Consider the following 22,482-nt stretch of genomic DNA (forward strand, 5'->3'; position numbering starts at 1 on the left):
ACTACCTGCTTAATAGCTTGTTCGTCCATTTTTGGAACGAAATAAATCACTGATTCTCCGTATTGGGGACCCGACAACATGTTGGTGGGTTTTTGGATGTATGTGACATTAGATGTCTACACACAGGTCATGTAATTTGCGTAAATAACGGGCCGCTGATTTGCGTACGTGGTGATAGCACCCGATAGCGACTCACATGGGTTCCATAGGATTTACATGGGGATAATATCGTCGCCGAAACATAAACGTGAGTACACTATAGTGCTCCTTAAAACGCTGTAGAATGGTTCTGGCTCCGAGACATGGACAATTATACTTCTGAAAGACGCTATCGCCGTCGGGGAAGACATCAAGCATGAAGAGATGCAGGTGGTTCGCAGCTGTCAGCGTGTCTTCGATTACTACTATCGGTCCCATGCAAGTATAGGAGAATACCTCCCATAGCATAATAATGCTCCCACCAGCCTGCGTCAGTAGCACGCTGCATATTTCGAGCCTTCACTCACCTTCATGCCTCGATGACAGCGTTTTTAGAGACGACCATTGGCCCAGTGTAGCAAAAATGTGATTCACCTGAAGAGGCGATATGTTTCCATTCATCTACGGTCGAATCCTGATGGTCTCTTGCCCACTGCAATCGTAATCGACAATGTCGTTGGACGACATGTGAATACGTAGGGATCTGCTGCCGAGCTACATGTTCAACAGTGTACGATGAACGGCCTGCTCCGAAATACTTGCGCGAGCACCAGCATCGTGCTCTTCCGGGGCCGGCCGGAGTGGCCGGGCGGTTCTAGGCGCTACAGTGTGGAACCTCGCGACCTCTGCGGTCGCAGGTTCGAATCCTGCCTCGAGCATGAATGTGTGTGATGTCCTTAGATTAGCTAGGTTCTAGGGGACTGATGACCTCAGCAGTCAAGTCCCATAGTGCTCAGAGCCATTTGGACCTTTTTGGGCTCTTCCGACAGAGATGCCACACATCACCATCTGTCCTGTTTTACGGAGCAGATAAGAACTGGAAACACACGGTCTGCGAACAGTCTTAAGCGTCCAACCATTTAGACCTTTTATCTCTTTCCGTAGCACGTGAACATTCGACCAGTTTCGCCGTTTTCGAGATACTCGTTGACACGCTCTGCGTAACAATAATCTGAGCTTTGTCAAAGTCGCTTACCTCCATGTATTTGCCCTTTTACAGGCCATATCTTCGCTAGAATGATCCCCCGTCCGTGTCTGCTCCCCTAATGTACTACTGTTACTGCCTCACGTGTCCGCAACGCTAGCAGGTGGCATCTAGCAACATGGTGGGCAATGCTTATAATGTTGTGGCTTATCAGTGCATAATAATCGGCAGCAGATCTTTACTTGAGAAATAAATAAATAAAATAATAAATGAATAAAATTTCCAAACTGCCACGACGAAAAAGGACATCTTTACAAAATGAACACAGAACGCCGCTTCCCGTTTCCCTTCGCATCGAAATAAAATTCTGAATACGCCAATGACTCGCTGCCGAAAACCGTAGTTGAAGGGATTGGGCGGGAAAGCATTGCAGGGTAGACCGTATATGATAACGTTAGGCGGATCATTAGTAGTATGGGAAGCAGCAACTATGGTGGAAAGAGGAGGAGAGCGAGCAAGCGAGACGGACGGAGAGCTGCATCCAGCCGATCTTACTGTTGATGACCAAGGAGATAAACATCTAAGGATCAATATGTTTGCATCGTGTAGCCTCAATAAAACTGTCCCTTCAGATTTTTCGACTATTGTTAACTACCTGATATGCACAGCAAAACGAGCATTTAAAAGTGAAACAGACAGGACAGTGTGGGAGCATCGCCTGCAGGTGGATCAACAACGTACAAGCGTCGCACGCAGACTCGGCTGGCGTCCACCAGGTGTTTAGTGAGCAGGCAACAGTCAGCAAAGGAAGTGCAGTCTTTAAAATTTTTGTGTCGTGACCGACTTATATTTGTAAAATATAAAATAAAAAAATCAAACGTCAGTCAAAGTCTCGGTTCTGTTAAAACTAAGGACGCTTTTACAACCCTCACACACCACTATCAGGTTCTTTTCAAACTTACACAAATAATATATTTACATATACTATTTGCACTAGTCCAAATACAGATATACGGTTTAATTTATTGATGACAGCAATTTCGACTAAAATGATCGTTTGAAATAAAATTTTTTGCTTCTTCTGTTATCAGCTGTGTAGACCTAAGATCAGAAAATATACGTTGTGCAAACACATTGGGAAAACGAGGAAAGAAGGAAAATACGAAATAATGACCCATTATCTAGGCAGGTAGGTTTTGATAGTGGGAAAAGGACGATTAAAATGGAAATCGAAAGACACGATGGCACGATAACTAAAGAACTACAGAAGATATTAAACACAACGGTCTTCCGGAAAGTAATGCACTATATTTTTTTCCTTCAGCTCAATGAAAGGTACACAAAGTAAAGAATGATGTTTCTTCTCCACTCCCTTTTCTACACTTCCTGTTGCGTGGCCTTCATCCAGTGATTCAAAAGGGCGAGTGTGATGTATCGGAACAACACTTTTTTTTTATAGTCACGAAGCCATTTCTTGAGTGTGCGAATCACCTCTTCATCATCCTCAAAATTTCTTCCGCGAAAGGCGCCCTTTAATGAGGGAGCTTGGCCAGGACTACCGTGGACGAGGTAACACCGTCCAACCCTGTTTAGATATTTGTCCCGAAGTCGTCAGACTAGTGTGAGGCCGAGCGTTGTCATGTTGAATCGAACAATCAGTCACCTGTGTTGTTATGGCGCCGAAGTCGCTGTAAGTGGATCTTGAGTTTGGTAATTGTGTTCACTTATGCTTCAGAATTAACAGTGCTGCCTTTTGGCATCAGGGCTGAGCGCATCAGCAAGCTGCTTCTTGTCAAGTGTGGCAGCCGTGGATGGCCTTCCCAGAATCTGCAAATCTTGGAGCTCTGCCGAACTGCCTTCTCGTAATGACATCACTCTTTTTTCCCCGGCGACTAAATACTACTCTCTGCTGCAAACACTCCATAATCTGCACACAAACGTTTGTGATGTTCCCAACAGACTCTCTCTCCGCAGTGAGAAATTCAAAGACGACACGCTGCTTCTAACGTGCATGTTATAGACGCCAATTCGAAGCACTGCTGCAGCGCGCGTAGACTCAGGAAACTTCAAGTTTCGCAGTCGTACACTGTTCTTCACTGAGAAAAAAAGGAGTGCATTACTTTCTAGGCGATCCCACGTAGATTGCGAGAATATGCACTCACGGGAATGGACGCGCACGAAAGAATTATCCGAATGGGAAGGAAGTCGGTAGACGTGATATGCGTCTACAGACAAATAAATAAATACGATTTCAGAAAAATTGGATAATTTATTCAAGAGAAAGAATTTCACAACTTGAGCGACTCAATAACGCGTTAGTCCACCTCTGGCCCTCATGCAAGTAGTTGTTCGCCTTGGCATTGACTGATAGAGTTGTTTGACGTCCTCCTGAGGGTAAAGTGCCACATTCTGTCCAACTGGCGCGTTAGATGGTCAATATCACGAATTGGTTGTAGGTCGGTGCCAATAATGTTCCTAACCTTCTCAATTGGGCTGTATGCCTGGCGACAGTCAGACTGGTATCCCATGGGTGTCCTAGGAGTCTCCATATACGTCTTCTGGCTGGAATCTCTTTGAATCGAGCAGCATTGTCTTCACTGTTGAGTCCCGCTTCGAACTGTCCCCCAGTGTCCAGCGAAGATGTGTGTGGAGACGCCTCAGACACTGGTGAGATGCCAGCATATCATCTGCCATACGGCCCAACAACCATGAGTGATGGTCTGAGGTGCCATTTCTTTTCGTTGCAGGACCCTTTTGATCGTCATCCGCGCCACCCTTACAGCACAGCGGTGCGTCGATGATATCCTACGCCCCATTTCTTTCCCTGCATGGCCGCCATCCTGGGCTTACATTTCAGCGAGTTAATGCCCGCCTGCACACGGTGACTCTTTCTACTGCATGTCTTTGTGCTTGACAAACCCTACCTTAGCCAGCAAGGTCGCCAGATCTCTCCCCAGCTGAGAATGTGTGGAAAATTATAGGCAGGCCCTTCCAACCAGTTCGGGATTTTGGCACGATATCCCTTAGGAGGACATCGGACAAGCCTATCAATCAATGCCAAGCCGAAAAACTGCTTGCTAAGGGCCAGAGATGGACCAAAGCGTTATTACCTTGCTCAGTTTGTGAAACTCTTTCTCTTGAATAAATCATCCAATTTTTTTCTGAAATTATAGTCATTTGTTTTCCTCTAAATCTCAATCACATCTACTCATTTCTGTCAGAATTCAGATAGTTCTTTCGTGGAGCGTAGTTTTACTTTTGTTTTAGAGTGTTTATAGTGCCTACATGAGGTGGATCAAAAATCAAAAAATATAAAGAGTGAAGAATATGATGAGAAACAGCATGGTATTTTGTACGGAGAAATGCAAAAGTACTCAACGAGATGAAAAATACAAGGCATATGAAACTGACGAATTAGAAGGGGAAATAATGAAGAGCTTGTCAGAAAGAGGGAGAAGAAAGATAGATTTGTAATGAGATGAACGAAATATGAAGGTGGCCAGAGGACTTTATCGCAACAGAATAACAAAATATGTGAAGAACGCAGGATATCAATTTCTCATATAGCGAAAATGTTATTGAGAATGCTGATTTAGAAGAAACTTTCGCTTAATACAATAGGAAAAGTTGGTGTGTGTTTTGTGAACAAAACAGCTGATTCGAAGCAGAAGAGATTGCAATAGTATTAATATTTACAACATAAGATAAGAGCTGGAATTGGAATGTCTGAAGAAAGTATGATCGTAAGGGGAGTGAAGCAAGGTTGCCGTCTTTCCTCATTGATCGTTAACGTACACGTACTAGAAGTTAATGGCAAATGTTCAGTTGGAAAAAGCTGAGTTTGTACTCGAAGAAAGAGAACAGCAGGAAGTAAAGTAGCACAAACAAAACGTTAATAGACCTGAATGACCCCTGTGAAGAATTATGAAGATCAATAAGAGAAACGAAACGCATGATGATTGGCGAAGGAGGTACAGCAGCTAATATTAAGACAGAACCAATTAAAATGAGCCAGATGATGGCTTTCAAATATCTAGGAAGCGTAATAACCTACCAGTAGGTCAAACTCGAATTACGTTAGCTAAGGGGGCTTTCAACAGAAAGAGGAACTTAATGTGTGGAAAGCTAGACAAGGAGCTCAGGAAAAGACTGGCCAAGTGTTTTGTTTGGAACCTAGAGTCTTGGCTGAGTGGAAGAAGATGACAGAAAGGAGAAGATACAAGATGGGTGACATTCAAGGAAGTGGGAGATGCATGGAAATGATGAGATCAACAGACCTCAGAAGAATATGAAGAGCAACCGCGTGAAGACGTGTCTTCGGACAGAACACACAATACTAATCAAAATAATACAAATATTTTCCGCATTACACTGTTTTTACTTTCTCATGTTCAGGCTTTTTCTGTAAATATGCCAAAAAATAACTACACAGGATGATAATTTTTGTATTCTAAGATGTGATTATAGCTAAGATCATAGCTTCCTGTAGATATGAGAGGTGACTTTTATACTGTGTGTAATAGTTACCGAGAGATGTCTGTGTCCATCTGGAGGAAAAAAGTCTCCAAAACTACTGAAGAAACTGAGCCTGATTAACCCTGTTTCCTCATTTTTAATGTTCTCGGAAAATTATTCTTTGTAATGGAGTATTAAAAAGTTGTTGTAAAAGGTCTAGTCTCTTATAGTTGCTGCGTGAAATACGGTGAGATGTCATTTAGTATGCATCTGCTCTCGTACTTGTGGCTAGCTGCTGCAGATTTTCATAGTGGAAAGTTCTTACTGTCTTTCCTAAGTAGACACCATGACGACCACTGTAGTGTAATCTGGACTTCGCTAAAGACAGTAAAAGCTCCTGGTGACCAAGAAAGCCTGAGTGATTTTTATCTGTGGATCAGATTGGTCAAGTGAAGCCAAACAATCCTCACAGGTCAGAACTACAAATATTCACCTAAAACGCTGTTGTGTGGAGTAAGCAAATTTTTGAGTTGTATTCTTTAAAGCATTCGCTTATTTTGCGTAAAATTACAGCTACGAAGTACACAAAATGGCATAAAAAGATCAAGTTTAACATTACTTTCAACGTGAAAACAGACTTTCATGATAAAATCTCTCAAGACCTCATGTTTTATGATTTACTCAACATTAATATTAACATTCTGGCGTGAAAAACAGAATTCAATTATCAGTCTGCATTGTCACTTATTCCTTTCCTATTTACCTCTTTGCAAACGAAGACGTCACTGAAGTATCTGAACTTCGTTTGAAACCGTTGATCCTTTTGTGCTATTGCGGACGTGAATGAATTTTCTCTCGAAACTATCTTTAATAATAGTCTTGTTAATGGACGGAAAGTGAAATGCATAGTTAATCTTACCCATTCCCATTTAAATGCACTGATAAGCAGTGATATGATTGCGTTGAAATTGTTTGTTCAGTAGTGCGAAAATCTGGAATAACCGTGTGCCTAGCGCAAAGTTGTGTGATTGTGCGAATTAATGCTTGATAAATAGTACCGGAATCGTCCTTCAGCAAATTCATCTCTGACAAAGCCCTCTCGACTACCTCCTTGACGTGATGTTTTCGGGCGTCTTCCTCTTCCGTTAGTTGGAATCCGTTCCATCATCTTAGACCATCGGTTCTCACAGTAACGGATACATCGCGTATCGTCAGTTGGTTTGCTCCGATTGTATCCGTTCACTGACGCCCAGGTTCATTCTCTTACGTATACTTTCATTTTTAATATTATTGCCTAGCGAAACCCTGCGGCAACTCCTGCAAAATCCCATCTGTGCTGACAACAAATTCATCTTAATTCTTTCAATTTTTTCCCATGTTCCTGCACCATAAGTCGCTATATTTTGTACCAAAGATTTAAACATCCTAATATTCGTTCCGGATGTAATATGTGTGCACCGTAATTTGATCGCTTGTCTGTCTTGGGCAATTCGGTTGTTAATTTCGCTTTTACTGGACCCATCTTAGTTAATAATGGCTGTCAAACACTTATAAGACTCACTGACCTTACTACCCCAAAATACAGCGCATTCCAGAAAAGTTGCTACATATTTCAAGAGGTTGTGAAGGATGACTTAATGAAACAATTGAGAATAGGAACCCGTGTTCGGAAATGTCATCCAACGACTCTACAGAGCGGTGAATTTACAGGCGACGGCGCCTGCTATTAGGACATTCTTTAGGCAGCAAACGCGACTTTATGCACTCATAGGCCATAGGTGGCACGTCTCGCATTGTTGTTTGTTATTCATTGATTGCCACGATAGCGAGTGGAGAAGATTTAGCTAGCTGCTGCGCAGACAGACCTCGTCAGCTATGAATGCGCTGCTACGTTGCTTTCGTGTACACAGTTTCGGACAGGGGTTTCAATCTGCAGTTTATTTTTCTCCTGTGTATGGAGAAAGTTGGTGATTTTGGAGGGTTCCATATCCTTAAGTCAGAGTTCAAACATACTTTAAATAATGTTGGAATTGTCGCGCGTTCTTCTCGTAACCCTTTGGTCACTAGACATAGTACAGATATTTTGTACAAATTTGAGTTCTATAATTTCCGCCATTTATTATTATTATTTATTTTATGGCCTTCATTGGACCACTCTAGTCAAAAATACAAAGTTCTTAACAAGTTGTTACACAGGGATACAATTTGGCTCAACAATAACTTAATATGATATTTAGGTCATATAATTATTAGTGTCTATTCTTATATGACAGGTGTTTTGCTCTTCTGCCTACCCAATATTTCTTCATTCTTTCAGATATTTTCTTTCTTTCTTCACCTGAGACCACTCTTCCTGTACACCTTTTATTGATTTTCATTTGTAGTCTGGTTTGCGGTTCTTACAGTATTCTGGTATTCTCTGTCTTGTTTTTTAGATCGTCTATTGTAATTTGGAGTTCTTTTATATCTTCCTTAATTTCTGTTATCCATTTAATGTCGCTCTTGCTATTCCACATTTTTGTATTATTTTTTTACTAATTCTGTTTTTTGGAGTTCTCATCAGATGTCCAACGAATGTGATGCCATTCTTCCTGATCGTGCTCATGACTGGTTCTGTTTCTTATATACTGTTTCATTTGATGCTATTCTCCAATGTCCATTTATTTTATACTGTTTATTTATACATATCCTAATTATTATTCTTTCTATTTTTTGTATTCTGTCAATTTCTGCTGTATTTGTTGTTTTGAAGATAGTTTCACCTGCATACGTTATTTCTGGTTGTGTAACTGTTTTATAGTGTTTTAACATTCCATCTATAGATAGGCTTTTTTGTTGTATGTAGTTTTAGTAATGTAATTTGCGTAGTTCAGTTTTTTATTCTATTCTGCCATGATGGCTTCTCATTTAGACTGTATATTATTATTTCGCCTAAATATTTAAATTTATCAACAATTTGGATTTCCTGTTCTACAGAAATTTTGTTTGCAAGTGTTGGATCAGTTACCATAATCTCCGTTTTTTTCAAATGATATTCTAAGGCCTACTTTCTCTGCTATTCCTTGTAGTGATTTCACTTGTTGCCCGGCTTCTTGAACGGTGTTGGCTAGGAGAGCAAGATCATCAGCGAATCCCAAGCAGTTTAAGCTAATATCATCTTTTGCACTTCCAATTCTTATCATCTTTGGATTGTCCTTGTACCATTCCATCATTATGTGTTCCATTGCACAGCTGAACAGTAATGATGATAGGCAGTCACCTTGTCTTAGGCCTGTTTAATGAGGAATGGTTCCGAAATTTCTCCTCTAAACTTCACTTTCGATTTGGTGTTGGTTAGAGTGAGCTGTATTATTTTAATTAGTTTTGGATGGAGTCCTAGATTTCTTAAAATTTTTGATACTGAAGGTCTGTGGAGACACGCGTATGCCTTCTTAAAATCTACAAATGTTATTGCCAGAGGTTTGTTCCGTTTCTTGTAGTATGCCATAATCAATTTTAAACTAATTATCTGCTCTGCACAGCTTCTCCAAGGTCTGAAACCTCCTTGATATTCCCCTAACTCCTGTTCTAATTGCTCCTTGATTCTTTCATATAGGATCTTGGATAGAATTTTGTATGTGCAAACTAGGAGAGAGATTCTTCTGTAGTTGTCTGGGTTGCTCTTATCTCCCTTTTTGTGTAGTGGGTGGATGATAGCTGTGGTCCAATGTTCGGGGAATCGTTCTGTAACCAAAATTTTTGTTAGAGCCGTGTGCAACGAGGTCTTGACTGTGTCACTTGCATATTTCCACATTTCAACAAAAACCTGATCTTCTCTACATGCCTTATAATTTTTTTTTGTTCTTTAAGAATTTTTTCTACTTCTTGGAAAGTTGGAGGGTGTAATTTGTTAGGTTTGGTTTTTATTGGGGTATTTATGTTGATTTGTAAGGGTTCTCTGGGTTCCTCGTAATTCAGAAGTTTGTTAAATGCTTTTGCCATGATTTCTGCATTTTCCATGTTACTGTGTGTCATTCTTCCATCTTCATCTTTCAGTATTAGTGTAGGGGCCTAATACTGTTGTAGTTGTTTCCCAAAGATTTTATAGTATTTCCTGGAGTTGGTTTTATGATAATTACCTTCTATAGAGTCTATAATATCTTTATGGAATCCTCTCTTGATTCTTCTAATATTTTGTGTGAATTTTTTTCTTTCATTTTTTAGATTGATGGCATTTTCTTCAGTTTTATATGTTTTTAAACTTTAACCATGCTTGGTGTCTATCTTCATGGAATTTGTCACATTCCGATGTCCACCATGCATGTTTCCTTCGTGGGTTCAAGGGAGCTAGAATCTCTGCTTTTTTTTAAAGATTAGGCACTAGTTGTTCAAGATCATCTGTTAATTTGATGGTTTGTGTTATTTGTTGGTATTTATTGTTTTTAATTAGCTGATGAGGGTCAAACCTCCTTTTTATTTTATTAGTTTTTCCGGTCCTCTTCTTTAACGGAGTCAATTTGATTTTAATTTTAACTATATAATGGTCTGAGCCTGTGTCTACTCCTCTCAATACTTTAACATTGTGGATCTCCTTACGAAAAATTTTTGTCCACACAGACATGGTCTAGCTGCCACTCCCCCTTCCTCCAGTCTGGATGTTTCCAAGTTTTAAGTTTACTTGGCTTCCTCGTAAAGTATGCTGATTTAGATATAAGGTTGTGTCCTCTGCAGGGTTCTACAAGTCTTTGACCGTTTTTGTTCGTAATTTTATGTGGACTCCATTTTCCAATTATATCTTTATATTTCCTTTCCTTTCCCAAAAATAGCATTGAAATCTCCCAATAAGATTTTAAACGTAAAAATTTCATATTTCCCTTGGCAGGTAGGATAGAGAAGACACAGAAGATTCAAAGAACGGCACATTTCATCACGGGTGCCTTTATTAAGTGTAAGAGCGCCAAGGAGATGCTCATTCAGCTCATAAGATACTCCAAGAGAAGTGTTGTGTGCCTTGGAGACATTTACTGTTAAAATTACGAGAACCTACGTTTTGAGAGGAGGCAGGAAGTATAGTCGTATTACTTTCGCCCTAATACATCTCGAAAAATCATCGTAACGGAAAAATAAGGAAATTCGGTCTTGTACTGAGTCTCTCCTGCAGTTCTCACAGTGCATCATGCGGATACCGGAAGTACTCATTACCACATTTTGCGTATAATGAAAGAACCTGGAAGTCAGTTTTCAATGTCAGAAGCTGCGACATAGTTCTTTACGGTGGAATGTTACTGATTAACTTGATTTGTTGAATGTAATGTTGTATGACGATTTAACGACAAACGTCACCGATCGAACATGCCATCTGGAGATATGCTTTCTTTACATTTTGGTATCTTCCATTATCTAGCCTAGTGGCACGGGCAGCTATCGTGATACTTTCTATACTTTTTCATCAACTGACAATGAGTTGAGAGTCGGGGGCCGAACCGCACAATAACCCTGAAAAAGTGTGGGGCGGCGGAGGGGTGAAGTGGACTGCGGTAGTCGTCGTGGGGTTGTGGACCACTGCGGCTGTGGCGGGGACGGAGCCCTCCGTCGTTTCTAGGCTCTTGGTTAACATCCAATACAGTACCTTACCAATGAACCAGCACAAATATTTGGCCTATCACTTTACCTCTTAGCGCCGTATTTGTCAGACTCGTGACAGATACTGCCTGTTATTCGTTAATTTGCAGCTCTACTAAAGGATTAGTCCGCCAACTTGAAGATAAACACACGATTTATTATTCTCTTAACCTACAGTGACCGAATCTAACACGTACCATAAGTGATAAAACGAATGTCATTACAAACAAAACCAAATTAGTTAACAGTTTTATCTGTTGGCTATTCAGGTTGTCGATATTCCTTGGAGCGACGTACGACGCGGAGGTCTCTTTGCTGCACTAATGATGACGTCAGGCGCAGGCCGACTTCTCTCGTCGCCGGACGAAACCCGAAATGAATATCTCAGACTGAGAAACAGCACAACAAGCGAACGTGACCTAAAATGACATTGATACCAAATAAATATAACTTTAATTGTCCAGAACACGATTTTCTTTAACTCCCAGTCAACTTCTCACTAAGGTGAAATTCATTACGCTTGTTCGTTTATAGACAACTAAAGTCGGGAGTTTCCGATCAGCAAACTAACTTTAACAATTTGTGTTGTTGTTGTGGTCTTCAGTCCTGAGACTGGTTTGATGCAGCTCTCGATGCTACTCTGTCCTGTGCAAGCTTCTTCATCTCCCAGTACCTACTGCAGCCTGCATCCTTCTGAATCTGCTTAGTGTATTCTTCTCTTGGTCTCCATCTACGATTTTTACCCTCCACGCTGCCCTCCAGGCTGCCCTCCAGTACCAAATTGGTGATCCCTTGATGCCTCAGAACATGTCCTAACAACCGATCCCTTCTTCTAGTCACGTTGTGCCACAAACTTCTCTTCTCCCTAATTCTATTCAATACCTCCTAATTAGTTATGTGATCTAATCTTCAGCACTATTCTGTAGCACCACATTTCGAAAGCTTCTATTCTCTTCTTGTCAAATCTATTTATCGTCCATGTTTCACTTCCATGCATGGCTACACTTCATACAAATACTTTCAGAAACGACTTTCTGACCCTTAAATCAATACTCGATGTTAACAAATTTCTCTTCTTCAGAAACGCTTTCCTTGCCATTGCCAGTCTACATTTTATATCCTCTCTACTTCGACCATCATCAGTTATTTTGCTCCCCAAATAGCAAACCTCCTTTACTACTTTAAGTGTCTCATTTCCTAATCTAATTCCCTCAGCATCACCCCACTTAATTCGAATAATTCCATTATCCACGTTTTGCTTTTGTTGATGTTCATCTAATACCCTCCTTTCAAGACACTGTCCATTCAACTGCTCTTCCAAGTCAGTTGCTATCTCTGACAGAATTACAATGTCATCGGCAAACCTCAAAGTTTTTATTTCTTCCTCATAAATTTTAATACCTACTCCGAACTTTTCTTTTGTTTCGTTTACTGCTTGCTTAATATACAGATTGAATAGCATTGGGGAGAGGCTACAACCGTGTCTCACTCCCTTCCCAACCACTGCTTCCCTTTCTTGTCCCTCGACTCTTATAACTGCCATGTGGTTTCTGTACAAATTGTAAATAGCCTTTCACTCGCTGTATTTTACCTCTGCCACCTTCAGAATTTGAAACAGAGTATTCCAGTCAAGTAATATTTCCAATAAAACCACAGAAAATCTCGTATCGTCTCAGTACTGATCTTAACTTCTTGGGAATCACTTTTGGTTTAGAGTACTTGGAGAGGAAGGCAAGATAGAAGCTTAGGGAAAAAGTCCCGTCGTGATCTAGGTCTTTAGAGACGGACCAGTAGCTCAGCTGGAGCAGGGGTGACAAGGAATCAGCTCCGATTTCGCTAAAGAAACAGCGCAGGCGCTATTGATATGTAGTGAGGAAATCGCTGAAAGGAGCGTCAGAATGTATAAAGTTGTAGCAACAATATGCAACTTTAGAAACATAGGCCTACTTCAGACCGTGAGGTTATCCCCTCTCAGCTTACCTGCGCAGAAGGCGGAGCCGTCGTCTATGTTGGATGTCTCGCGGAATGGGCTGTCAGTGCCGCTGACGTCGTGGTGGTCTCTGCTGAGTACTATGGGGCCCTGCAACAGAAATGCGCCGTCGCTGTCAGGAGAGAGGGGTCAGTGCACCAATGTTACAGTGTTTTACATCAACCTGATAAAAAAAGAACAACAACTGAAGCACCTGGGAAGAGGACCCGAAATGAAATTTCGCGGGTTGGAGGGTATGTGAAGAAGTCTCAGTGATTACAAAAGCGAAAGAAATTTACAAAGCACTTAGCAAAATGTACCCACTTATCAATATGGCGTTATACCCTCTGTGGCCTGAACGCATGTAATTGTACAGTTGGGAGGAGTGTCTTAAAGCCGGTGTATCCCCTCCTGAGGCAAGCTGCCCACAACTGTTGTAAGTGGATAGTGGCTCTACGACGTGGTTGATGTTCGAGCTGATGTCACACATGATCTTTGTGGGTAGACCTACGCACCCTGCTGGCCACGGGAGTACCTCAACATCAATATTGATAAATGGCACCACTATACTGTCAAATGAGGGCTAACACATGAGGACGCAGGCTGTTCTTGACGTACCTTTGCGGCGTCAGAGTTCTCTCAATCACGACCAGCCGTGACCTGAGACCAGATCGAGGCCAGAAGTAACACCGCTGCGTCTCTCCAAACCATTAGAAGAAGGGGCCTCTCCGAATGTCGTCGCCATTCTCGCCGACGATAGTCATCTACAGAGCCTCGAGTCATTGCTGAACACATTACGACACCATTCAGCAGCAGTTCAGACCGCCCGTTCATTCACGTCGCCCCGTCACGGCACCACTCAAAACGCAACCAGTTGTGTTGCCTTCGCATGGGACGGTAATTCCTTAGTCCAGCTGCTGATAATGTCCGACCAGTTTGTAAGGTGTCAGCCAAATCCAACACCTTCCATGAAAACCCTGACATAATAAGCAAATCTGCTAGTATGTCACATAGCTCCGAATAAATCGTGACATTAAATTAACCAAAGTAATACGAGTAACGAGTGAGCAAATGGAATACCACAGACTAACACAAGAACGCCTAAATGCATGTCGTACCTTCCCATCGTGAGGCAGACGCAGTTCCGAGGGGAGAAACTAAGACAGAAGCCGAGAGCAGAACCGTGATGAGCTACAAGGCCCTACGATAAGGAACGGACGGGCCAGCCTACCTGTACAACTACCACCCGCACGTTTTAGCGTGAGACTTTTTCGCGTCTCAGGTACGTCAAGGACTACCCCCAGCCCATGTTAAAAGCTAGAGCCCTCCAGAAAAGCAGTATAGATCTTACGATAACACAAAAAGGGCCACTACCACCCGCAAGTTTTAGCGTGAGACTTTTTCGCGTGTCTGTTACATTAGGACAATCCTCCAGCCCATGTTAAAAGATAGAGCCCTCCAGAAGAACAGTATAGATCTCACGATAACGCTAAAAGGACCACACCAGCTGCAGGTTTTAGCGTGAGAATTTTTAGCGTCTCTGTTACGTTGCAAACTTTAAAAAACATTGCCCCACCACGAAAAGTATAACGTTTCTCATTGGATAGATAGAATTTTTGTAGGCGGAGCTTAAGGTTAACATTGAGACCCTGATTGATCAGATGAAAACACAGCCAGATAGTTTTTTTTAAACTAACTTCGGTAAATTGTAGTAAGGAGAAGTTAAGAGAAGAGTTGGTTCCGAGACGGCGAGCTGGATGTCTGCTGCGCCGGCCGCTGTCGCCCTGACGCTGCCTAAACACCGACAAGGTAATGAACGAACGCGATGCCGCATTTTTGAGCGCATAAGGCTTCACTCAGAACTGCAGAAGACTCATCTGTTAACCCCTTTTTTGCGTAATACTAGTGTTGATCGTTAATTAAAACTCATGGTGTTCACATTTGCCACTTGAAGAACAGATCAGAAACGCGATGATTTTTCTTTTATATACACTCCTGGAAATGGAAAAAAGAACACATTGACACCGGTGTGTCAGACCCACCATACTTGCTCCGGACACTGCGAGAGGGCTGTACAAGCAATGATCACACGCACGGCACAGCGGACACACCAGGAACCGCGGTGTTGGCCGTCGAATGGCGCTAGGTGCGCAGCATTTGTGCACCGCCGCCGTCAGTGTCAGCCACTTTGCCGTGGCATACGGAGCTCCATCGCAGTCTTTAACACTGGTAGCATGCCGCGACAGCGTGGACGTGAACCGTATGTGCAGTTGACGGACTTTGAGCGAGGGCGTATAGTGGGCATGCGGGAGGCCGGGTAGACGTACCGCCGAATTGCTCAAAACGTGGGGCGTGAGGTCTCCACAGTACATCGATGTTGTCGCCAGTGGTCGGCGGAAGGTGCACGTGCCCGTCGACCTGGGACCGGACCGCAGCGACGCACGGATGCACGCCAAGACCGTAGGATCCTACGCAGTGCCGTAGGGGACCGCACCGCCACTTCCCAGCAAATTAGGGACACTGTTGCTCCTGGGGTATCGACGAGGACCATTCGCAACCGTCTCCATGAAGCTGGGCTACGGTCCCGTACACCGTTAGGCCGTCTTCCGCTCACGCCCCAACATCGTGCAGCCCGCCTCCAGTGGTGTCGCGACAGGCGTGAATGGAGGGACGAATGGAGACGTGTCGTCTTCAGCGATGAGAGTCGCTTCTGCCTTGGTGCCAATGATGGTCGTATGCGTGTTTGGCGCCGTGCAGGTGAGCGCCACAATCAGGACTGCATACGACCGAGGCACACAGGGCCAACACCCGGCATCATGGTGTGGGGAGCGATCTCCTACACTGGCCGTACACCTCTGGTGATAGTCGAGGGGACACTGAATAGTGCACGGTACATCCAAACCGTCATCGAACCCATCGTTCTACCATTCCTAGACCGGCAAGGGAACTTGCTGTTCCAACAGGACAATGCACGTCCGCATGTATGCCGTGCCACCCATCGTGCTCTATAAGGTGTAAGTCAACTACCCTGGCCAGCAAGATCTCCGGATCTGTCCCCCATTGAGCATGTTTGGGACTGGGTGAAGCGTCGTCTCACGCGGTCTGCACGTCCAGGACGAACGCTGGTCCAACTGAGGCGCCAGGTGGAAATGACATGGCAAGCCGTTCCACAGGACTACATCCAGCATCTCTACGATCGTCTCCATGGGAGAATAGCAGCCTGCATTGCTGCGAAAGGTGGATATACACTGTACTAGTGCCGACATTGTGCATGCTCTGATACCTGTGTCTATGTGCCTGTGGTTCTGTCAGTGTGATCATGTGATGTATTTGACCCCAGGAATGTGTCAATAAAGTTTCCCCTTCCTGGGACAATAAATTCACGGTGTTCTTATTTCAATTTCCAGGAGTGTAATTATTGAGAAGCCACATCTGCCACTCTAATTCACGACAAGTTAGATAAGTAATTAAAGATAATTGAGGGTCACTGTAGACCATTCTGATAGTTTTCTCTTTTGTGAAACTTAAATTAAACCTAGATTGTAGATGTGATATGGCACAGGTCATCCTTCGATCCATTGTAGAACTTGGAAACCCATTCAGGGAATATTCGTTCACATTTTTGTTAAACGCAGTTGGTTTTTACCATCCTATATTAAAACATTTCCTTTTATCAATAGTGCAATTTATAAATGATGTACTGTGAGTAGAATAAAATTTCCAATGGTAAACTTAACTGCTTTTTCGACGTTATTTTACCAGCTAACTAAAAATAGGAAAGCCTTGAACCCTTTCCACTAAATTTAGTTAGTATTAAGATTCTTTTACAGGGAGTGCAGTGGAGCTGACGCTGAGATCATTTCGTATTTGGTTATATCATCGCTAGTCTCACTGAACTCTTCTGAATTCTACATGTCATGTGTGGTCTGGCGTCTCCTTACCAGCAACAGGTCCCAGATTCAAACTAGTTAATTCCCTAAAAAACACGCTCAGAGCGTCGTTGCGCGAAAGTGGTAGGGAGACACGATATAGAACAATCAGACACCATGAATGTTTAGAAGTTGTGCGAGACGACACAGAATATTTCAAGGAGTCCATTTCATGTTTTCGGATGGAAGGTGCAGATGTGAATAGGCTGTTACGTCATTGGTCCACAATTCTTCCTTGTGGTGGTCAGAAGTGGCCGACTGGAATCTTGACGACGAGTGTGGCTGCCCTTACATTCCCATGCAGTCCAACATCGGACCATTATCACAGCTGAATGCCCCACAAAGAAATGGAAATGAGCTTGTGACGTCGTTGGCCAGCGAAGTTCGGTTGCCAAGTGCAAGTCTTATTTACATTCGACGCCACGATGGGCGACTTAAGGGCCGGTGATGAAGATGAAATGATTACGAGGACAACACAGCACCCTGTCCCCAGGCTGAGAAAATCTCCAACCCAGGTGAGAACGTTACCAGCCAGGTAAGCAGGCAAATGTCCCACAAATCTGGCCAAATGGAGACCCACAATCAGGCCCCTTTCAAACCCTGTCAGGTGCTGATAAAGCTGTCTCATACGAGTACGTGGTATCTCCGTGTCGTCCACAGTGATCAGTCGATGTCTGGCGCTGTTCGCGCCCCTTAAATATCCTACAAGGTCTAGTAACGAGCCGGCCGCAGTGGCCGAGTGGTTCTATGCGCTACAGTCTGGAACCGCGCGACCGCTACAGCCGCAGGTTCGAATCCTGCCTCGGGCATGGATGTGTGTGATGTCCTTAGGTTGGTTAGGTTTAAGTAGTTCTAAGTTCTAGCGGACTGATGACCTCAGAAGTTAAGTCCTATAGTGCTCAGAGCCATTTAATCCTAGTAACGACAGTAAACACGAACATCACGAATGCACGCTGGTGGCCGTTCTACTCGTCAAAGTGAACTACAACTCTAATCGTTTACATAGCCCCCAATGGTGTGTTCGTGTAAGAAGCTACACTGACATCCAACTATGTCTTATATGTCCTCACAGGCAGTCTATGTTTACACACAATGTGCACATTCATGTAGCGTAGAATGAATCGAGAGTTTACAATGCTACGCTCATCGGTATTTGATTCGTAGAATAGTAGAAAAAATATGTTTCGTTTATGGCAGAGTTTAGGAAATACTTTGAAGTAAGTTATTTATAGGATAACTTTTGTACTTCAAGATGAATGTAAAAAAACGAAAACTTCCTTATTTTGTGGGGGAGCTAGAATTTAAAGAGGTTGTGTTAAGAACTGCGAAACGGGTAATTCAGATTTTCAGAAAAACGTTTTCACTCCATGGAGGAAGACACGATCGGATAAATGTGAAAACTGCTAACACATCAGCATGAAATACCACACTTGTAATCGGCTGGCCAGACTGTAAGATGCTGACAGACTAGTGCCTGTGCCGGATATAAACTGGAACCCGTACCTCTGGATTCCAAGTCAATGCTCTCATCTGCTCAACTAATCAGGCAAAACTCACGACGCGCCTTCACAGTTACACACTTTTCGACGAAATCTTTTCTTCCTGGTGGGCCAGTCGAGCAAGGTATACTGGAGAGCGTTTACTAAGTTTGGAAAGCAGGGGCGAGATACTGGCGAGACAATCGTTCTGTGAGGGCGAGTTGTTAGTTGTGCCCCCAGTTTGTTTGCGAAAGTCAAAGTTATTGGTTCGAGTGCTGGTCCGATACGCAGTTTAAATCTATCAGCAAATTTTATAACAGTACACGCTCCACTGCAGACTGAGAGTAATTCTTATGAAATGTTTTTTCTAACCGTAGATAACAGTTCTAAATTTGCATGGTTTTACTGACTGTATGATAAATAACGTGTTTCCCAAGAAATTACACACACGTTTATTCAATTGCTATTAGTGAACAACACAAAAAACTAAACACACTGTCGTCCGTAGAGATCAAAATAGCTACATTCACACCGAAAAAGCCACTTACTTTGAGTAGGACTTTCATTGGTGGCAGTGTGGACAATAACGAGAAAAAATGTCCAATAAACGTGAGCTCTAAAGTCCGTACTTTGCAGCTATGAACACTTGCTCAGTAGAGGAGATGTGTTTCATATTAGCGAAGATGAACGAATGGTCATAGCTCCTCAGGTATGCAATTTAGAGCCCACGTTTATTGGACATTTTTTCTCGTTTTTGTCCACACTACCACCACTGAAAGGTACCAGACCTACACTCTTCGCAACACAAGAACCGGTACATTCAGCTGTCAGAGGTATCAGAACGGTTTTCGTTTGTAACTTTCGACTCGTTCGTTTCCGGTACAGGGATCCTCACTTCAATTTAATACATTTATAGTTCTCCATCATCCTAGAAACTCTTTTATATCGTCACGGAATCACCCCGTCCGTGTATACGTACATTCACAGACGCCCGTGCCTATAACTTTGACGCTCTGTAGTCTCGTTGGATGACGTTTCCGGACATGGGTTCCTATTCAAAATGCAATGTACTCACTCCCTTCTACAAGTCCTAGAAGTCTGTAATGGGAATTTCTGACCACCCTGTATACAACACAGTTAATGTATAAAGCATGATGGTGTACTGACACAATATCGTGGCTCCTTCTACGTACCACGACTTGAGTCCATTGAATTTTTTTTATGGGGGAATATTTAAAAGCTTCGCTGTGTTCAAAACCTACTGAGAGTGTTGATGAGCTTCGGGAATGCACGTGGATGCTTGTCAGTGCATTGGGGAATACCCCTGAAATTATCTTAACGTGCAAGAACATCGATGAGCAGACACGCTGAAGCCTGCATTTACACGAAAACAGAGGCCATTTGGAACACTTGTTGTAGTGTGTGTGACCTAAAATGTATGTCTGCAGTTTAGTCCCTCAGGAATTCCTTATAAGATGCTCATGTAATCAGTCGTAATACGCCGTACCGGGGACGCTACTGGTTTCCAAAACTGTGAAGTATCGAGGAGGCTGTATTGTGTCAGTGGGGTGTTTCTCGTGGTTAGTGTATGGTCCCATTGACCCGCCAGGGTAGCCGAGAGCGCTAACGCGCTGCTTCCTAGACTCGGGTAGGCGCGCCGGCCAGCCTGGATGTGGTTTTTAGGCGGTTTTCAACATCCCGCTTGGTGAATACCCGGCTGATCCCCATGTTCCTCCTCAGTTACACGGCTCGCAGACATCCGGACACATTTGCACTATTTCATGGATTACACTCGACGCAGACAGTTGGGGTACACTAATTCCGTCCTGGGGGTATGGGGTGGCGGCAGGAGGGGCATCCGGCCACCCCTTAAACATTAACATGCCAAATCCGATTAACGATGGCTGACCCTGGGTAACTGCGGGACAAGGCTCAAGCGATAGATAGATAGTGTATGGTCCCATTATCGCGCTTAAGTGAACGCTAAATGCAGAAGGATACGTACAAAAGTTATGGTAGAGTACTGTGTATAGTAGAGCAAGAGTTCGGAAGGGTGGTTGTTTGCATCAGCATGACAGCGCACTCTGTCGTATAGCATAATCTATGAAGCAAGTTTACGAACAATAAAATTCCTGGAACGGATTGGCCTGCGCAGAGTCCCGATCTGGACCCTATGGAACACTTTAGCGATGACTTAGAACGTCGACTTCGCTACAGACCCCACCGTCCAACATCACTACCTTCCAAAGTTTCGGCTCTTCAGGACGAAAGCGTTGCCATTCCTCCAGAAACATTCAGGTCCCTCATTGGAAGTTTCACCAGCAGAGTTCAAGCAGACACAAAGGCGAACACACTCCATAGTAATGTCCAATAACAAGTGTCCTGATAATTTTAATCAGCTACTGTATATTGAGAACATTTGATGTCCTATTTTGCTGCCTTGGGACACACCCGACGTTACATTCGTTTGTGTAGAGTATTCGCTGCCTGGTACAAAGCACTGTGTTGTATTAGTAAAATTAGTCGTCAAATATTTGTCAAGATATGTATGTTGGCTAGTAATCGACGATGTGGTATAGTGCAGAACGTATTTTGGACATCTAGAAAGACAGGATGAACCATTTCACCCGCCCATATGATTAACGTAAGTTGTGTTTCACACTAGTGATATTTTTCTGGATACGTGCTGATTCTTTGATTTAATGGACTGCACCGCAATTCGACATGATATGTGACGTGGTAGCGCCAAGTGCGACGTTACGCCGATGGCCAACCGAACTGGCGAAGGCCGATCCAGACAGTAAAGGGGGAGGTCTAGACCGGCGCCGTAAGAGTATGCGGCACCGAGCTCAGGAGAGATGAGGGGAGAGGGATGGGGGTGAGGAGGGGGGGGGGGGTGGCAACCGGATGATGGTGAGCCGGGGGCGCACTCAAGTGCCGGGGGCAGTTCCAGACGCGATAAATCCAGGGGACACCCGTTAATGTCTCCTCGCAATTTCCTGCGCCAAATTGAATTCTCGGTTCGGCAGGGCCGCTCCTATACCGCGAGATTCGCTTCTTATTCCGTCGCCCTTCTCCCGGCGCGACGTAAGATGGTGGAGTGGGACTGCTGTCTTCGAAGGAAGCGGTCCTTCCCTTTACGCACGTCCCTCTGGTGCCGAGAGAACTTCTGCAGTGGGACGAGGACCTGCCAGACAGCCACCGACCGCAACTTTTTCCTTTCATCTTACATTATCTACCCAGGAGGGTGGGGCAGACTGTAGTTAAACCCTGTTCCCTTCAGCCAAATACTAGGGAACTGTGAGAGGAATATTTGGAAGGAGCGTTCCATTTTCATCCTGCACCTGGCAACAAAGGTGAACTTCCCGAAATATTGTACATACCTGGGAATTATTGGAAATTTTTCTAATTAATGTGAGACAGTGCTGGATCAGTTATGGACTCCATAATTACTCTAACCTGGAAGTTCGTAGGAGACTACAACCCTGCTTTTACGCCCTGAAATATTACCCGTTTATATAAAATCTGACTCATTTGATTTAAGTTTCAAAGAGGCAAAGAATTTCGCAAAGCGTAAAGGAATAAAAATGAGGGATTAATTAAACAAAACAAACTGAAATTAGAATCCTCACTGTAGACCTGATGCACCTGTTAACTATGTATGTCAATAGATGTCTCATAGATAAAAAGTGTCCTACGCAGTTGTTTTTGCCATCTGTTGCCCTACATTACCATTTTACCTTTCTTTTTTTTGGAGTCATCAGTCATCTAAATGGTTTGAAGCGGACCACCACGAATTCCTTTCCTGTGCCAAGCATTTCGTCTCAGAGTAGCATTTGCAACCTAAATCCTCAATTATTAACCGGATATCCCAGTCTTCCACTACAGTTTTTACTCTCTACAATACCATGGAAGTTATTCCTTGAT

At 43.4% G+C, this 22,482-nt stretch overlaps 1 protein-coding gene across 1 annotated transcript in view; it reads right to left on the reverse strand.

Annotated features, from left to right (window-relative positions):
* Positions 1-22,482, reverse strand: part of LOC126272393 (urocanate hydratase-like) — a 391,889-nt gene that overhangs the window by 49,368 nt on the left and 320,039 nt on the right. The window contains exon 12 of the mRNA XM_049975217.1: positions 13,160-13,259. Within this exon, the coding sequence (XP_049831174.1) occupies positions 13,160-13,259 (100 nt within the window). The remainder of the gene's footprint in view (positions 1-13,159; positions 13,260-22,482) is intronic.

The sequence above is a fragment of the Schistocerca gregaria genome, chromosome 5 (genome assembly GCF_023897955.1).
Source record: "Schistocerca gregaria isolate iqSchGreg1 chromosome 5, iqSchGreg1.2, whole genome shotgun sequence".
NCBI lineage: Eukaryota > Metazoa > Arthropoda > Insecta > Orthoptera > Acrididae > Schistocerca > Schistocerca gregaria.